The 17873-nt window shown below is 39.0% G+C and overlaps 1 protein-coding gene across 3 annotated transcripts; it reads right to left on the reverse strand.

Annotated features, from left to right (window-relative positions):
* Positions 1–796: 796 nt before the first annotated feature.
* LOC121378399 lies at positions 797–13665 on the reverse strand. 3 transcript variants are annotated; one of them, XM_041506552.1, is made up of 5 exons: positions 13201–13655; positions 8384–8468; positions 5349–5468; positions 1396–1524; positions 797–1032 (listed from the first exon to the last, which is right to left on the reverse strand). In XM_041506552.1, the coding sequence occupies exons 2-5, from the start codon at positions 8454–8456 to the stop codon at positions 893–895; spliced, it is 462 nt and encodes a 153-aa protein (XP_041362486.1). In that variant the 5' UTR covers positions 8457–8468; positions 13201–13655; the 3' UTR covers positions 797–892. The 3 variants fall into 3 exon arrangements, 2 of the variants coding, with proteins under 2 accessions (XP_041362486.1, XP_041362487.1); XR_005958722.1 differs by lacking the exon at positions 8384–8468 and having other exon boundaries at positions 13201–13665; XM_041506553.1 differs by lacking the exon at positions 13201–13655 and having other exon boundaries at positions 8384–8486.
* Between the last annotated feature and the right edge of the window lie 4208 nt (positions 13666–17873).

Consider the following 17873-nt stretch of genomic DNA (forward strand, 5'->3'; position numbering starts at 1 on the left):
TACAACATACTTGTGCATAGGGGTCTTGGAACCAACCGGAGGGGATTATAGGTTTCATCTCCGTCCTTATGTCTGTATGTCCTTCTTATCTGTCCGTCCATTTGTCCCACGTAGAGTTTTCCTGATGTTTTTTTTCACAATATATCGAGCTATTGAGATGACATTTTGTATATAGCTTTATCATATACTATTACAGATCAAGTTTAACTTTCATGACGATTTACCCATTTTGACAGAGTTATGGCCCTTGTTTTTACGGATTTCTTCCCAAATGTCTTAATATATTGAGGTGGAATTATGTGTATAGCTGTATCCTGTACTATTACAGACCAAGTTTGACTTTCATGACGATATTCCCATTTTTGACAGTTATTGCCCTTGACCTTAGAATATATTAAAATTTAGCAGTACTCTCAGAATGCTTGTTCCTCAACTCCCTCATGAGAAATGCCTACTGTGTTATCTATGCGATGTGTGGTGAGTCGGGAACCATCCTTGTATTTTATTAGCATTTCCCTGGAAGTGGCAGTTGAAGATCGTCCTGCTCTTGCATCATCTTCGAGGCTCTCTTCTCCTCTTGAACTCCATTGCGCACTTCTTAACAGTGACAAAAGAAGGGTCTTTCAAACCTTTGTCCCCGTAAATTGGTCACGGAACTGTATTATGTTTCTCTACTATTGTGAACTATCTGAATGATTGTTTTAAGGGATTTTAAACATATAAAGTGATAGTTTCTTAGTTTTATTTTCAACAATTTTGGAATCTTAGATTCACACAAAAAAACTAAACACTTCTATTGTGGGTTGCTTTCGTTTATGTTTTATTTGAATGTCATATAGAACCGTTCAACATGTCTTGTTTTGCCGTGTCATGACATGTGGCTTGTAATTCTTCATGGCAACCAAGAGCATGCACTGTAACCTACAGTGTTGCCTTTTATCGTGCATGTGCAGCTGTAGGCTTTCGAGTTGATGACATGCGTCACCTTGTCCCCATTATGGTAGCCACATTTGCCATCCTTGTCTTGACATTCTGCAAAGGAAAGATTTGTTTCGTTTAACATTTGACGTTCAAACATTTGGTTATTTGGTTTTAGAGACAAACCCCGCAACGTTGTTACATTAAGGGTTCTTTTATATGCACTTTTCAGTAAACAGGACAGCATATACCACGACCTTTGTTATACCAATGGTGGTGCACTGGCTGGAAAATAGCCTAATGGGCCCCACCGAGCGCTTTGCCGCTGAGTTACACCACCCACCCCTCCTGACATTTTGTCGAGAGAAAGAAAGAGACGGGAAACCCGCGGCTAACACTTATATAGAGTTTTGATCTACCCGTGTCTTTATAATGTCAAGGCGAAAAGATCTTGCTATTGGGTCCTAATATACACACCATAATTTGAGCCTGCAATTGGGAAGAAGCCAATATATCCTTTGGCGTTTTGTCCACACTCGCTAACTCGACACATGCTTGTCTTCTTGGTGCCAAATGGAACACACGTCCCATCGTCAGCCTTACACTCTAAATAGATAATGCAAATAATCATTGGCAATTGTTTACGTTCGCACCCCACACCAACACCCCCCACCCAAACACTTACACTCTAAATAGATAATGCAAATAATCATTGGCAATTGTTTAAGTTCGCACCCCACACCACCACCACCACCACCCACCCAAACACTTACACTCTAAATAGATAATGCAAATAATCATTGGCAATTGTTTAAGTTCGCACCCCACACCACCACCACCACCCACCCAAACACTTACACTCTAAATAGATAATGCAAATAATCATTGGCAATTGTTTAAGTTCGCACCCCACACCACCACCACCACCCACCCAAACATTTACACTCTAAATAGATAATGCAAATAATCATTGGCAATTGTTTAAGTTCGCACCCCACACCAACACCACCACCCACCCAAACACTTACACTCTAAATAGATAATGCAAATAATCATTGGCAATTGTTTAAGTTCGCTCCCCACACCACCACCACCACCCACCCAAACACTTACACTCTAAATAGATAATGCAAATAATCATTGGCAATTGTTTAAGTTCGCACCCCACACCACCACCACCACCACCCACCCAAACACTTACACTCTAAATAGATAATGCAAATAATCATTGGCAATTGTTTAAGTTCGCACCCCACACCACCACCCCCCACCCAAACACTTACACTCTAAATAGATAATGCAAATAATCATTGGCAATTGTTTAAGTTCGCTCCCCACACCACCACCACCACCCTCCCAAACACTTACACTCTAAATAGATAATGCAAATAATCATTGGCAATTGTTTAAGTTCGCACCCCACACCAACACCACCACACACCCAAATACTTACACTCTAAATAGATAATGCAAATAATCATTGGCAATTGTTTAAGTTCGCACCCCACACCAACACCACCACCCACCCAAACACTTACACTCTAAATAGATAATGCAAATAATCATTGGCAATTGTTTAAGTTCGCACCCCACACCACCACCACCACCACCACCACCCACCCAAACACTTACACTCTAAATATATAATGCAAATAATCATTGGCAATTGTTTGAGTTCGCACCCCACACCACCACCACCACCCACCCAAACACTTACACTCTAAATAGATAATGCAAATAATCATTGGCAATTGTTTAAGTTCGCACCCCACACCAACACCACCACCCACCCAAACACTTACACTCTAAATAGATAATGCAAATAATCATTGGCAATTGTTTGAGTTCGCTCCCCACACCACCACCACCACCCTCCCAAACACTTACACTCTAAACAGATAATGCAAATAATCATTGGCAATTGTTTGAGTTCGCACCCCACACCACCACCACCACCCACCCAAACACTTACACTCTAAATAGATAATGCAAATAATCATTGGCAATTGTTTACGTTCGCACCCCACACCAACACCCCCCACCTCCGCCAAAAACAAACGTTTGTTGTTGGGGGGTTTTGGGTGTGTTGCTGTGTTTTGTTTTTGTCTGAAATTGTTTTTGTAAGGCTTTTTGTTAGTGTTTGTTTGATTTTGTATATGTATGTATGTATGTATATGTGTACATACATACATAAATATATAACAACTAATATGTTGTTGTTGGGGTTTTGGGGGGGGGGGGGGGGGGTGTTTTGATTTGGTTTTGGGTTTTTGTTGTTTTGTTGTTGTTGTTTTGTTTTGTTTTGTTTTGTTTTGTTTTGTTGTTTGTTTGTTGGGGTTTATTGGGGTGGGGGCATTTAATACACTATAGAACAAAAGCGAATGTTATTCAACAACACACGTTTCTGATCAAGTGAGACCTGTATGAAATCGGATTTGGACCACACAACCAGAAGTCTCAAAATTCTTCAGTTAGCTGATCAAGTGTGGACTGAATGAATGAATGAATGTTTAACGACACCCCAGCACGAAAAATACATCGGCTATTGGGTGTCTAACTATGGTAATGCAAACAAATAAGGTGATGATCAACATCAATATAAAAATTCAAGATTTAAATAAAAACAGTGTAAAGAACTGTGCAAAAATACAAATATCACAGATAGATAGTGACTTTTACTAAAAATTTCAATTTGTGCTGTATTGGCCATTCTCAAAGAGAATGTTACACCCCTGCACCACGGTGAGGTTACAGCACGCGCAGGGGTATCAAGTGTGGATGCAAAATGTTAAAATAATGTTTTGTTTGGCGTCACCACTGGAGCATAATGATTAACTAATCATCGGTTATTGGGAGGGGGGGGGGGGGGGCGGGTGCAAACACTTGGTAATTCTGACACTCTACCTTCAAAAGGAAACCCACTAACTTTTTTCTTTAGCATCAAGGGATCTTTTATACGCCTTATCTCATAGACAAGACAACACATACCATGGCCTTTGATATACCACTCGTGGTTAGAACGGGACAGGCAGACTTACATTTGTAAAAGGAAATATATTTGTAGAAGCACAGGACTCAAGTGCACACTGTTGAATCAGCACATTTTAAAATACATTTAATCGGTGCACAGTCCTTCACCGATTAAATGTATTTTAAAATGTGCTGATTCAACAGTGTGACCTTTGGTAATTACATGAGTGGCCATCTTGAAATATGGACAAATATGGCTTTAATCCTCCATAAAACTATTACCATCACATAGCACTTCCTTGAAATAGTGGATATATATTGTCTGAAAAATGTATGTAGCATACGTAATAGCACGTGTTATTGATTGTACTATTATTAGAATACAGTTGTGATGTAAATTGACTGAAACGAACTAGTGACCTTGTAACGTAGGTTGGCGGACACTCGGGACGTGTCCCTGTGGTAAAACGCTCGCTTGATACGCGGTCGGTTTGGGATCGATCCCCTGTCTGTGGGACGGTGTATATAAAAGATTCTTTGCTACTAATGGAAAAAATGTAGCGGGTTTCCTCAATGTTTGACATCCAATAGTCAATAAATAATAAATCAATATGCTCTAGTGGTGTCGTTAAACAAAAACAAAATAGATTAGCGGGTGATAATCATACAATTACCCGCTTTGACAAGTTGCATCTGTAATATCATGGAACAAATTATCAATCGTAGACTTGTCTGGTATATATACTGGTTGCATCTTTCTAAATTATTAAGGTATTATTTTTATATAATGGCGGTGGCAGCCATTTTAAAATATGACGAACATATAAAATCAACCTCCTTAAAACCTGCCTACTCCCGTGTGTGGCCGCTTAATGCTAGGCTCATACTACCAACTGTCACTACGGAGTTGGACAACTCATCGATCTCACGATTCCTACGATCGTCCCGTTGCTAGTCTGAACACTCTTACAAGCAGAGGAGCGGGACGTAGTCCAGTGGTCGGTCGATCTGGGATCGATCCCCGTCGGTGGGCCCATTTTAGGATATTTCTCGTCACAGCCAGTGCACCACGACTGGTATATCAAAGGCCGTGGCATGTGCTATCCTGTATGTGGGATGGTGCATATAAAAGATCCCTTGCTACCAATGGGAAAATGTAGCGGGTTTCCTCTCTATGACCGTGTCAAAATGACCATATTTTGACATTCAATAACCGATGATTAATAAATCAATGTGCTCTAGTGGTGTCGTTAAACAAATCAAACATTTCTTATAAGTAGATTCTCGTCGTATACGACGTCTACGGCCGATTAGGTGTTAATCTGAGCGCACCTCTCGAGAGTTGGGAGTTGTTGATGTTACACCACAACAATCGAGTTGACCAGCTCCGTCGTGACAGTTGATGGTCTGAGCCTAGAATGTGACAGGTTTGACTATGCATTAACTTAGATAATACGTACCAATCGTCGTGGGTCCGACGCTACCAGCATTGCAGGTGTATTTGATGCACGGGCCGCTTAATGCTATGGTAAACACTTGGCCGTCGTCATAATTCTGGCCCTGAAAATCACAGCCTGCAGCTGAAAAACAATTAAAGGTTCAAGCTACATTTTGTCAACACTGTACCAGGCTCATACCTAGTGGGGGAACGGGATATTAATATCAGAACAGAACAGGATAGATATTTATTACAACAAAATTAACATTAAAATTCTCCTCTTCCATATTCAGTACGTAACATGGTTTTCCAGTATATGCGTCACTCACTCCGACAGCTAATAGACAGTGTATCACCCTAATGTGGGTGCCCCCCCCCCCCCCCCCATAATCCTGGTTACGCGAATTGCATTACTAAAGGGAATATTCTTGGGTTTTAGCCATTTTAAAAGATATCCGGTAAATACAATATGTTTACATATATATGTGCGTGTGTGTGTGTGTGTGTGTGTGTGTGTGTGTTACTTTAGGGGGGGGGGGGGGGGGACAAACAGGCCAGGTCACAGATTTTAACGTGCACATTGAGAACAAGCTGCTGTAGCACACGTCTGTCATCAGCGCAGGTGTTGACTTTCGCCGGCTCCTCCGGCCAGAACAGGAAAAGGTTTGAGGGGTGGGAGAGGGAGTCGTCTGCGCTGACATGTGGAGCCGGTAGCGGGCGACGGGTTTTTGTTGTTGTTGTTGGTTTTTTTGGTGCTATGTTCCGTAGGATAAAAGTCAAAAAATGTTGCGTATGCGTGCGAGATATGGGGTTTTGCTAATCTCGATAATATAGAAAAACTTCATATTCAATTTTTTAAATATCTAGCTCCAGTTCGATAGAATACTCCTATAAATATGTTATATGGTGAATTTGGAAGAAAACCACTTTACCTGATTGTATTTTGCAGAATGGTCTGTTTTTGGGCTAGACTTTTAACAGGTAGAAGTACAAAATTATCCTTGTGCGTTTACAAACAAATGTTTTATGACTTTATTCAATATGGTACAGAATATAAATGGATTGTACATATACAAGATATATTTTACAGACTCGGTTATAATAATGTATGGGACGCACAGCATTTTATATCTATTCCATGTCTAAAACGAACCATAAAGTTACGACTAGAAGACCAATATACTCAGAACTGGCACAACAGTATTACTGAATCAGGGAAATGTTCTACACACCTGCTTTTTAAAGAGAAAATAGAATTTGAAAGTTACTTTAATATACTTAACAGGAAAAATTATATTACTTTTCTCCGATTTCGCATATCTAATCACGACTTACCAATTGAAAAGGGCAGGTGGTCCAGTGTTCCAAAAGAAGATAGAACATGTACATTATGTAATATAGGTGATATCGGAGATGAGTTTCATCATATTTTTATTTGTGATAAATTCAACAAGGAACGAAAAAGATTACTAAAGCCATACTATGTTATTAGACGAAATGTAATTAAATTCAGAGAACTGTTCAACTGTAAACGTGTCAGCATCCTTAAAAAAACTTTGTGCACTTATTAATATTATAAATAACCACTTTACCTCCTGAAAACCCATTTTATATAGCCTAATCTTACGTATTTGTTTGTTATAAACACTTGTCACTTAACGTATGCGTGTATATGTATATATAATTTATATAATGTACTCCTCTGATGTCACCGGATGGTGGCTTTGAGTTAAATAAAGTTCTGGACCCATATTCACAAAATATCGTAAGCCTAGTTTTACTCGTAAACGTAAATCTACGACTGAAGAGCTATTCACGAAACCACGAAAACGTAAGTTACGTGTAAAGTTGGACGTAAATATAAGAGTGCCTCAGGTTGCAACTAACGCTGCACGTAAGTTGTGTACATATAATAAATCAAGCACGATCGCCGTTATTTACTATTATTTACGGAAACTAGCAGCATTTCCAATAAATGAATCAGTTTGCTATGGCGAACGCCCACGGATTGAACATATTTGTGTTCCTGATCGAAGGGATGTTTTCGACTTGGCCAATTTCTCCTGAGTTATCTTTTCCTTTTCAAGAAATGTCCTCAAGTTCGTACCAAAACGCGGATCCCCACCAATACCAAAATGCCATGGTTCACTGTTCGCAATGTTTTTGTTAGCAGACGACAAACAAAATTGCGTTTTGCGCATTTGTTATTTACCCAGTAGCCATCGTTTCTAATGTGTTTTTATTAATTACTCCAGTGAGAATGTTAAATCGTAGATTTACATCCAACTAAGTTACGTTTACATTTACGACCATCTTTGAGAATAAGGTGCTTCTTGCACGTAAACGTAAATCTACGGCACACGTAAGTGCTAGTCGTAGACGTAAATTTACACTTTTTTGTGAATATGGGTCCTGTTCTGTTCTGTAATTTTTTAAAGGTAATTTTGACACCTAATTTAAAATGTTTCATCGAAATTGAAATGGTGCTGATTGGTTGATTTGAATTAGTTGATCTAAAGGTAGCTCTTTGCTGGAACCTTGCCTCAATGGAGGATGTGGTGGTTGGGCTCCCATAGGTGCTCTGTGATTAGTCCTTCGGTCTAAAAACGCAGGACACACCCTTTAAAGGGACATTCCTGAGTTGGCTGCAATTTTTAAGATGTTATCGACTAACAGAGACGTTTTAACGATTGTAATTACATATCAAATATATTTTTTGCATAAAATATTAGTGGTTGTATATTAAACGCATTTCTGATCGTTCTAATATTTATACTAAGTTAAATTTCATTTTATTTCCTAAAATATAATTTTTTCGTACATACGAAATTATTTGAAGACAAAATCCGGTTTGGGCTTCTTACAAGTATTAAGACAATCAGAAACACATTGAATATACAGACACTGATATTCTAAACAATAAAATATATTTAATATATAAATTTAATCGTAGAAATATTGTATTAGTCGGAAACATCTTACAATGCAGCAAACACAGGAATGTCCCTTTAATTCGGTGGTTTTCAATGAAAGAGTAAATAACAATCGTTCACTAACCTCTCTTTTCTCTCTCACTTGGGTGAGCAAGCAGCACTGTCGCCAGACACAAAACGCCAACCAGGGATAACATCTTCAGGGATATCTGGTTAAAATGTGTAATAGAATATCCTGGGCAGTCAGCACAGATAGCCGAGATGTCTGCCTAGGATAGCGTACATTAAAATGACAGACCCTAGTTTTTAAACACCACGGCGTATTTTTCACCATTAAAGCTACTTTTCACAATTAAAATCAGACTACTTATATTTTATTGTTTCGAACATCCATTTCCATACATCTGAAGCGTTTGTGGTCATCCTAGTGTAACGCGGGGCGAGACGTAGCCCAGTGGTAAAGCGCTCGCTTGATGCGCTGTCGGTTTGGGATCGATTCCAGTCAGTGGGCCCATTGGGCTATTTCTCGCTCCAGCCAGTGCACCACGACAGGTACATCAAAGGCCGCGGTATGTGATATCCTGTCTGTCGGCTGATGCAAATAAAAGATCCCTTGCTGCTAATCGAAAAGAGTAGCCCATGAAGTGGCGACAGCGGGTTTGCTCCCTTAATACATGTGCGGTCCTTAACCATATGTCCGACGCCATATTACCGTAATTATAATGGGTTGAGTGCGTCGTTAAATAAAACATTTCCTTCCTTCCAGGTGTAACGCGCGTACCTCTGACAAATAATGGTTATAGAGACAAGATCTAGTCTAGTTATATAGGGTATTCCTCCGTTTCAACATCGACCACAGACTCTTGTTTCAGTGTATTTTAACTTATCCAGATGTCTTACAGGATTGTAGATTAACCAACGTAATGTCTATTTTCACTCGTTCAAAGTAGGGTCTGCGACTTTAAGTAAACGTAGACCGGCCTCAGTGGCGTCGTGGTTAGGCCATCGGTCTACAGGCCGGTAGGTACTGGGTTCGGATGCCAGTCGAGGCATGGCATTTTTAATCCAGATACCGACTTCAAACTCTGAGTGAGTGCTCCACAAGGCTCATTGGGTAGGTGTAAATCACTTGCACCGACCAGTGATCCATAACTGGTTCAACAAAGGCCATGGTTTGTGCTATCCTGCCTGTGGCAAGTGCAAATAAAAGATGCCTTTCTGCCTGTCGTAAAAGAGTAGCCTATGTGGCGACAGCAGGTTTCCTCTAAAAAACCCAGTGTCAGAATGACCATATGTTTGACGTCCAAAAGCCGGTGATAAGAAAAAATCAATGTGCTCTAGTGGCGTCGTTAAATAAAACAACTTTACTTTAATCAAACGTAATGTCTATTTTCACTCGTTCAAACTGGGATCTGCGACTTTAACCAAACGCAGTGTCTATTTTCACTCGTTCAAACTGGGATTTTCGACTTTTACGAAACGTAACGTAGTGTCTATTTTCACTCGTTCAAACTGGGGTCTGCGACTTTAACCAAACGCAGTGTCTATTTTCACTCGTTCAAACTGGGATCTGCGACTTTAACGAAACGTAACGTAGTGTCTATTTTCACTCGTTCAAACTGGGATCTGCGACTTTAACAAACCGCAGTGTCTATTTTCACTCGTTCAAACTTGGGTCTGCGACTTTAACGAAACGTAACGTAGTGTCTATTTTCACACGTTCAAACTGGGGTCTGCGACTTTATCCAAACGCAGTGTCTTATTTCACTCGTTCAAACTGGGGTCTGCGACTTTTAACGAAACGTAACGTAGTGTCTATTTTCACTCATTCAAACTGGGGTCTGCGACTTTAACCAAACGCAGTGTCTTATTTCACTCGTTCAAACTGGGGTCTGCGACTTTAACCAAACGCAGTGTATATTTTCACTCGTTCAAACTGGGATCTGCGACTTTAACGAAGCGTAACGTAGTGTCTATTTCCACTCGTTCAAACTGGGGTCTGCGACTTTAATGAAACGTAACGCAGTGTCTATTTTCACTCGTTCAAACTGGGGTCTGCGACTTTAACGAAACGTAACGCAGTGTCTATTTTCAATCGTTCAAACTGGGGTCTGCGACTTTAATGAAACGTAGTGTCTTATTTCACTCGTTCAAACTGGGGTCTGCGACTTTAACGAAACGTAGTGTCTATTTTCACTCGTTCAAACTGGGATCTGCTACTTTAACCAAACGTAGTGTCTACTTTCACTCGTTCAAACTGGGTATGCGACTTTAACCAAACGTAGCGTCTATTATCCCTCGTTCAAACTGGGATCTGCGACTTTAACGAAACGTAACGTAGTGTCTATTTCCACTCGTTCAAACTGGGGTCTGCGACTTTAATGAAACGTAACGCAGTGTCTATTTCCACTCGTTCAAACTGGGGTCTGCGACTTTAATGAAACGTAACGCAGTGTCTATTTTCACTCGTTCAAACTGGGGTCTGCGACTTTAATGAAACGTAACGTAGTGTCTATTTTCACTCGTTCAAACTGGGGTCTGCGACTTTAACCAAACGCAGTGTCTATTTTCACTCGTTCAAACTGGGGTCTGCGACTTTAACCAAACGCAGTGTATATTTTCATTCGTTCAAACTGGGATCTGCGACTTTAACGAAACGTAACGTAGTGTCTATTTCCACTCGTTCAAACTGGGGTCTGCGACTTTAATGAAACGTAACGCAGTGTCTATTTTCACTCGTTCAAACTGGGGTCTGCGACTTTAACGAAACGTAACGCAGTGTCTATTTTCACTCGTTCAAACTGGGGTCTGCGACTTTAATGAAACGTAGTGTCTTATTTCACTCGTTCAAACTGGGGTCTGTGACTTTAACGAAACGTAGTGTCTATTTTCACTCGTTCAAACTGTATCTGCTACTTTAACCAAACGTAGTGTCTATTTTCACTCGTTCAAACTGGGTATGCGACTTTAACCAAACGTAGCGTCTATTATCCCTCGTTCAAACTGGGATCTGCGACTTTAACGAAACGTAACGTAGTGTCTGTTTCCACTCGTTCAAACTGGGGTCTGCGACTTTAACGAAACGTAACGTAGTGTCTATTTTCACTCGTTCAAACTGGGGTCTGCGACTTTAACCAAACGCAGTGTCTATTTTCACTCGTTCAAACTGGGATCTGCTACTTTAACCAAACGTAGTGTCTATTTTCACTCGTTCAAACTGGGGTATGCGACTTTAACCAAACGTAGCGTCTATTATCACTCGTTCAAACTGGAATCTGCGACTTTAACGAAACGTAACGCAGTGTCTATTTCCATTCGTTCAAACTGGGGTCTGCGACTTTATTGAAACGTAACGCAGTGTCTATTTTCACTCGTTCAAACTGGGGTCTGCGACTTTAATGAAACGTAGTGTCTTATTTCACTCGTTCAAACTGGGGTCTGCGACTTTAACGAAACGTAACGTAGTGTCTATTTTCACTCGTTCAAACTGGGGTCTGCGACTTTAACCAAACGCAGTGTCTTATTTCACTCGTTCAAACTGGGGTCTGCGACTTTAATGAAACGTAGTGTCTTATTTCACTCGTTCAAACTGGGGTCTGCGACTTTAACGAAACGTAACGTAGTGTCTATTTTCACTCGTTCAAACTGGGGTCTGCGACTTTAATGAAACGTAGTGTCTTATTTCACTCGTTCAAACTGGGGTCTGCGACTTTAACGAAACGTAACGTAGTGTCTATTTTCACTCGTTCAAACTGGGGTCTGCGACTTTAACCAAACGCAGTGTCTATTTTCACTCGTTCAAACTGGGATCTGCGACTTTAACGAAACGTAACGTAGTGTCTATTTTCACTCGTTCAAACTGGGATCTGCGACTTTAACGAAACGTAACGTAGTGTCTATTTTCACTCGTTCAAAATGGGATCTGCGACTTTAACCAAACGCAGTGTCTATTTTCACTCGTTCAAACTGGGGTCTGCGACTTTATCGAAACGTAAGGTAGTGTCTATTTTCACTCGTTCAAACTGGGATCTGCGACTTTAACCAAACGCAGTGTCTATTTTCACTCGTTCAAACTGGGGTCTGCGACTTTAACCAAACGTAGTGTCTATTTTCACTCGTTCACACTGGGGTCTGCGACTTTAACCAAACGTAGTGTCTATTTTCACTGGTTCAAACTGGGGTCTGCGACTTTAACCAAACGCAGTGTCTATTTTCACTCGTTCAAACTGGGGTCTGCTACTTTAACCAAACGTAGTGTCTATTTTCACTCGTTCAAACTGGGGTCTGCTACTTTAACCAAACGCAGTATCTATTATCACTCGTTCAAACTGGGGTCTGCGACTTTAACAGTGAGGACGAAAATAAATGAAGATATAAAAAAAAATGCGCTAATAGCTGAACTTAATAGTAATCCATTATTTCTTTCCAGTCAGTGCATAGCAAGCACCTGGGATATATATACTCACGAGAGCGTGCTTTAACCTTTCAGTAGGGTATACGTGTCAACATTTATACATTCCTCTAGCAGTCTGCGTTATCAAACTACATAAATGGGACGGGATTGATCTCAGTCGATTTGCTTATGTCACAGGATCGAACCACTTGAGTGGACCCCATTCTCTGATTGGTTATTTTGAAGATAGATCAGTTCCATCTTACACAAAAAAAAACCCCGACCATAACCCCCCCCCCCCCCCCCCCCGAAGAAAAAACCCCATTATTCTGCAACTAAAATAATTATTTAAAATCAACGAACTCTTGTCTGATTTTATTTTTCACGATACATAATTTGAAACAATAACTTTAAAGATGTAATTTTGAACGTGTTTCAGTTGCATCTTAGTTTCTCTAACCAAATCAACATATATAAACACACAATTGTTTAATTCCTAAACAAAATAACAAAGTTTACTATTTGCAACAAACCCTAATACTGTTTACCTTACGACTGTTGAACACTACGTACTGCAACGTCTGTTGATTCCGAGGGAGTGCGGTGATGTTCTAAGAACACGCTTTTTAAAGAGGAAGAATTAATTACCAACAAGGGGAACAGTCGATATTATAACCGTATTATTGAAAAACGTGTATTAATGCATATTTCTATAGGTAACAGATTGCGATATTACTTCAACGAAATATTTTCAATTGATCCATAAGAAAAACGTGTCTAAAAAACAATGTATGTAGCATACGCAATAACACGTGTTATTGATTATAATAATTTAAATTATGTGGTATATACGTAACTTTGCTCATGTCACGTTTACAAACTATCGTCAGAATACAATTATAAAATGATTGTTATGTATATTGACTCTAACGAACTAGTGGCTTTGGTTTGCGGGTGGAAATAATATAATTATACCCGTTTTGACAAGTTGCATCTGTAAAACCATGGAGCGAATGATCAACCGTAGACTTGTCTGGTATACCGAGTCTCACAAATTGCTTTGTCTTGTTAATTTCAAATGTTTTGTGGGGATGCTTTCATCCATAACCAGCATATTGTATCGGGGTTTTTTGTCCCCTGGAGAAAGCTTATGATACCACGTAGAAGCAATGGATTTCGAAAGACCTCCATAACATGGGCCTAAGAGGTCGTATGCCAGACTTTATCTCTTAACAGATACGTCTTTCAAGGTACGAGTGGGATCTACGTTATCCGATTCTCACTCCCAAGAGATGGGTGTGCCTCAATGTAGCATCCTGTCGGTAATCATATTTTTTTGTGTTTAATGAAAGGTGTGACCATCCTCTAAATATATATTAAAACCATTATTGTTATTGTGGAACTAAGTTGCATAAATTATGACGTCACAAACATGAAAAAGTGTTCTTTTTAAAACAAAGTCGCTTTTTATTTTTATCTGTGGATTTCTGGTGCATGTTTCCAGCTCAGTGTAGTGTCATTTAGTAGAACATATATCTGTGGTATGTAAAATGTATACTGTATGGGATGTAGTGTCTTGGTAATGTTGATTATTAGTTTTCATGTTGACGCCAATGACCATATTGGTAGTGGTATATAACGTTTTTATTACAGAAGCTAGAAACACAGTTCTGATGTTGAATGAAAGGTCTGACCAAGCTAAGTTGCATAAATTATGATGTAAAAAATGTAACCTGTTTCCTCAAAGACAATGTGTCAAAATGATTAATTAATCAATGTGATCTAGTGGTGTCGTTAAACAAAACATACTATAACTGTTATAATGGACAGTAACTTCTTTTTTTTTCTTCAAATAAATGAGAAACATAATTCAGTAGTTATGATCTCCATCCCACTCAATTTCTTGAAACGAAGAAGGCACAAGTTCAGTGTAGAACTAGGAAATCCCCTGCGCGTGCTGTAACCTCACCGTGGTGCAGGGGTGTAACATTCTCTTTGAGAATGGCCAATACAGCACAAATTGAAATTTTTAGTAAAAGTTAGTACCTATCTGTGATATTTGTATAGTTCTTTACACTGTGGTTTTGTTTAAATCTTGAATTTTTATATTGATGTTGATCATCACTTTATTTGTTTGCATTACCATAGTTTGACACCCAATAGCCGATGTATTTTTCGTGCTGGGGTGTCGTTAAAAATGCATTCATTCATTCATTCATTCAACTAGGAAAGTACATCCTTTGCCAAAAGAAGAATGGACAAAAACTGAGGCACGGTTCAGTCAATGTCTTAAAGGGACATTCCTGAGTTTGCTGCATTGTAAGATGTTTCTGACTAATAAAATATTTCTACGATTAAACTTACATATTAAATATACTTTCTTGTTTAGAATATCAGTGTCTGTATAGTCAATGTGTTTCTGGTCGTCTTAATATTTGTAAGAAGCCCAAACTGGATTTTGTACATAAGAAATAGAATAAATTTAACCTAGTACAAATATTAGAACGATCAGAAACATGTTTAATATACAGCCACTAATATGTTATGCAGAAAAATATATTTGATATGTAATTACAGTCGTTAAAAAGTCTCTTGTTAGTCGATAACATCTTAAACATTGCAGAAAACTCAGGAAGGTCCCTTTAAATCATTAATTGTTTTCCTAAAATAATCCTGCTTGAATATGCATTTAGTATAATGGATTGGAAACTTTGATACAAGTCAAAGACGATAATCAACTTGAATTTATCAAGCCACAACCTGATATATTGTGGCATAAGCAAAGTCAATCGTCATTTATATCAAAAAGGGAGTCCATGGTTTTGCAGTCGCCGGTCGAATGAGAAGCTGCATAGGTGTCGACAAGCCAAAGATTACCTCGATAATCATTTGAGTGTATTGGTTTAAACAATATTTATTTCACAAAGGAAATGGATTGGCAAACAGGCCATTGGCCTACATTAATGCCTCTCCTCTTGACTGCATGACATAGTTGTTGTCATGTGGCAAAAACAAAAAGATAGGTGTTTAGTCCAGTTAGGATTTTTCGAATTTGGAAAATCTCTTGAGAAAAGAGCCACAGAGAAGAATTAGTGGTAACGTCACTAAGCTGACTGCATTAGACGCAAGGTACAATAAAGTTTGTCACAATAAATATACTAAGTCAGCCTTAAGCAATCGGTTCAGTACAGGATAATACTTTTGAAGAACATGTTTCTTACATAGAACTTGATCTTGCAAAAGGGTAAAGCATTTGATATGAACTGCTTGGCCAATCGTGATCATCAACTTCCAAAACAATTATGAAGCTGACCACACACGCTAGGGGCATATGCATCTGTTAGAGACAAGGTAGAGTGACATCTTACACATTCAAAATCTGCCACTTTATTGATTTGAACCTGTATTTCGATGGATTTTACTAAAACGAAATCGGATTTCTTTTCGTACCCAATAGTTTCAGTGTGTTAGATGGCATTGCACCTTGTCTGTTAACTTATGTTTAATACCCAAGCGCATTTACAGTCCAGATTCCAGTACGGCCGCTTTTTAACGACTAAAATTAAACACTAAATAGTTGTTCTTGTTTAAATATCGGTTTGCGTATATCCAGTTTAGTCGATGAGTTATACCAAAATGTGGTATCATCTTAGAGCACCAAACCAAAACAAAAGAGCGTGATGGACTTTTCAAAAGAATTGCTTTAGTTTGGTATCATCCTATTAAAGACGTGTAATTCAGATGGTCAAGAAATACGAGAAATACGTAATTTTGTGCTTACTAAAACATTTATAAACCTTGTAGATCGGTGTTTCGTAAATACTGATTAAGGATCCTGGAGGTGTTAATTTGATATCCTTGAGCATTTTTAAATATTCAAGATGGCGTCCAAGATGGCTTTCAAAACAGGACTGAACATATTTCCGATACTTTATCAGCTATGACGAAACTGTTGATGTTCGAGGCGGTGTTTTAAAGGTCACATGATTCATACTGAACTAATCTCCGCTAATCAAGACATTGCAACATTATTTACATCCAAGATGGCCACCATTATAGTAGTCAGAACAGGACAAATGACTTGTATCGCATTTTACATACACTATAGTAAGACTGTGATGTTAGAGATTGGGTTTTTTTGTTCACAAATGAATTAATTTATAACAGATGCTAATTGAGATATTGCTTCATCATTTAAATCCAAGATGGCCCCGAACTTGGCCGTTAGGAGTAAGAAGTGGCCATATCTTAGATTCTATTTTACCACCTAGCAATAATCTTTACTTAAATTTAATTTAACGAGTATAGCAGAACGGTTCTTCCAGTTCAGTCAACCAGTAACAAGGTGTTAGAAAGCCGTGCTAAACAAATCATCTAGCATACGTCCCCTAGATGGTATTGCGTCCTTTCTATTGGTCCACTGTCTCGTCGTTTAGGAGGTAGACGGCCCTTACTACCTGTTGATTACGTCATTCTCTAAGCAAAAGTGGTACCTGACGTCATGTCATTCTCTAAGCAAAGGTGGTACCTGACGTCACGTAATATGTAACGCTGCATGTATTCCTTTTAGTGACATAACATATATCATTGAATTAGAAAAACGTCCGCTAGACTAATTTATGCGCTTCACAGTAAACCTAATTGTCATGTCGGGAACCAATCAAATAGTTCGCGATCGTTAGCGAAACGTTTGCTGGCTGAACTCAGGGCTGCCGAGAGAAGAAGTGACGTCACGGTACACAAATAAAATGCAGTGAATTTTATAATAATTATACTAAAATTATAAGAATCATTGAACTAGAAAATATTGCTTGCTAAAGCTTGCTCCAACGATTGGTTTTCTTGATACTTGTGTCAGAAATACCATCTACAAAAAGACTTGTGCCAGAAACTATTAATCTTGACCAAACAATTCAGCTTTGGCTCCTTGACTATACAATCAATGCAGTGTGGGCTACTATAAACCTTAGAACAGTGATACACGCACTTCATGTTAGAAATGATATTTTAAAGAGACAGTGTCATTAATATGTTACAGTTGCACACCCCTTGCCCCACCCCACCCCCGTTTCCTGCGCCAGTGTGTTATTTTAATCATTAAAAACATTTTATTTGCCTAAATGACATCCTTGCCAGGGTATTTGATTAAAATTAGCTCTACTGGGTCTACCAGTAGATCTAACAGCATTGCGTGGACTCCCATGTCCAGGTGACATTTCAC

Source organism: Gigantopelta aegis, chromosome 8 (assembly GCF_016097555.1).
Source record: "Gigantopelta aegis isolate Gae_Host chromosome 8, Gae_host_genome, whole genome shotgun sequence".
Classification (NCBI taxonomy): Eukaryota; Metazoa; Mollusca; class Gastropoda; order Neomphalida; family Peltospiridae; genus Gigantopelta; species Gigantopelta aegis.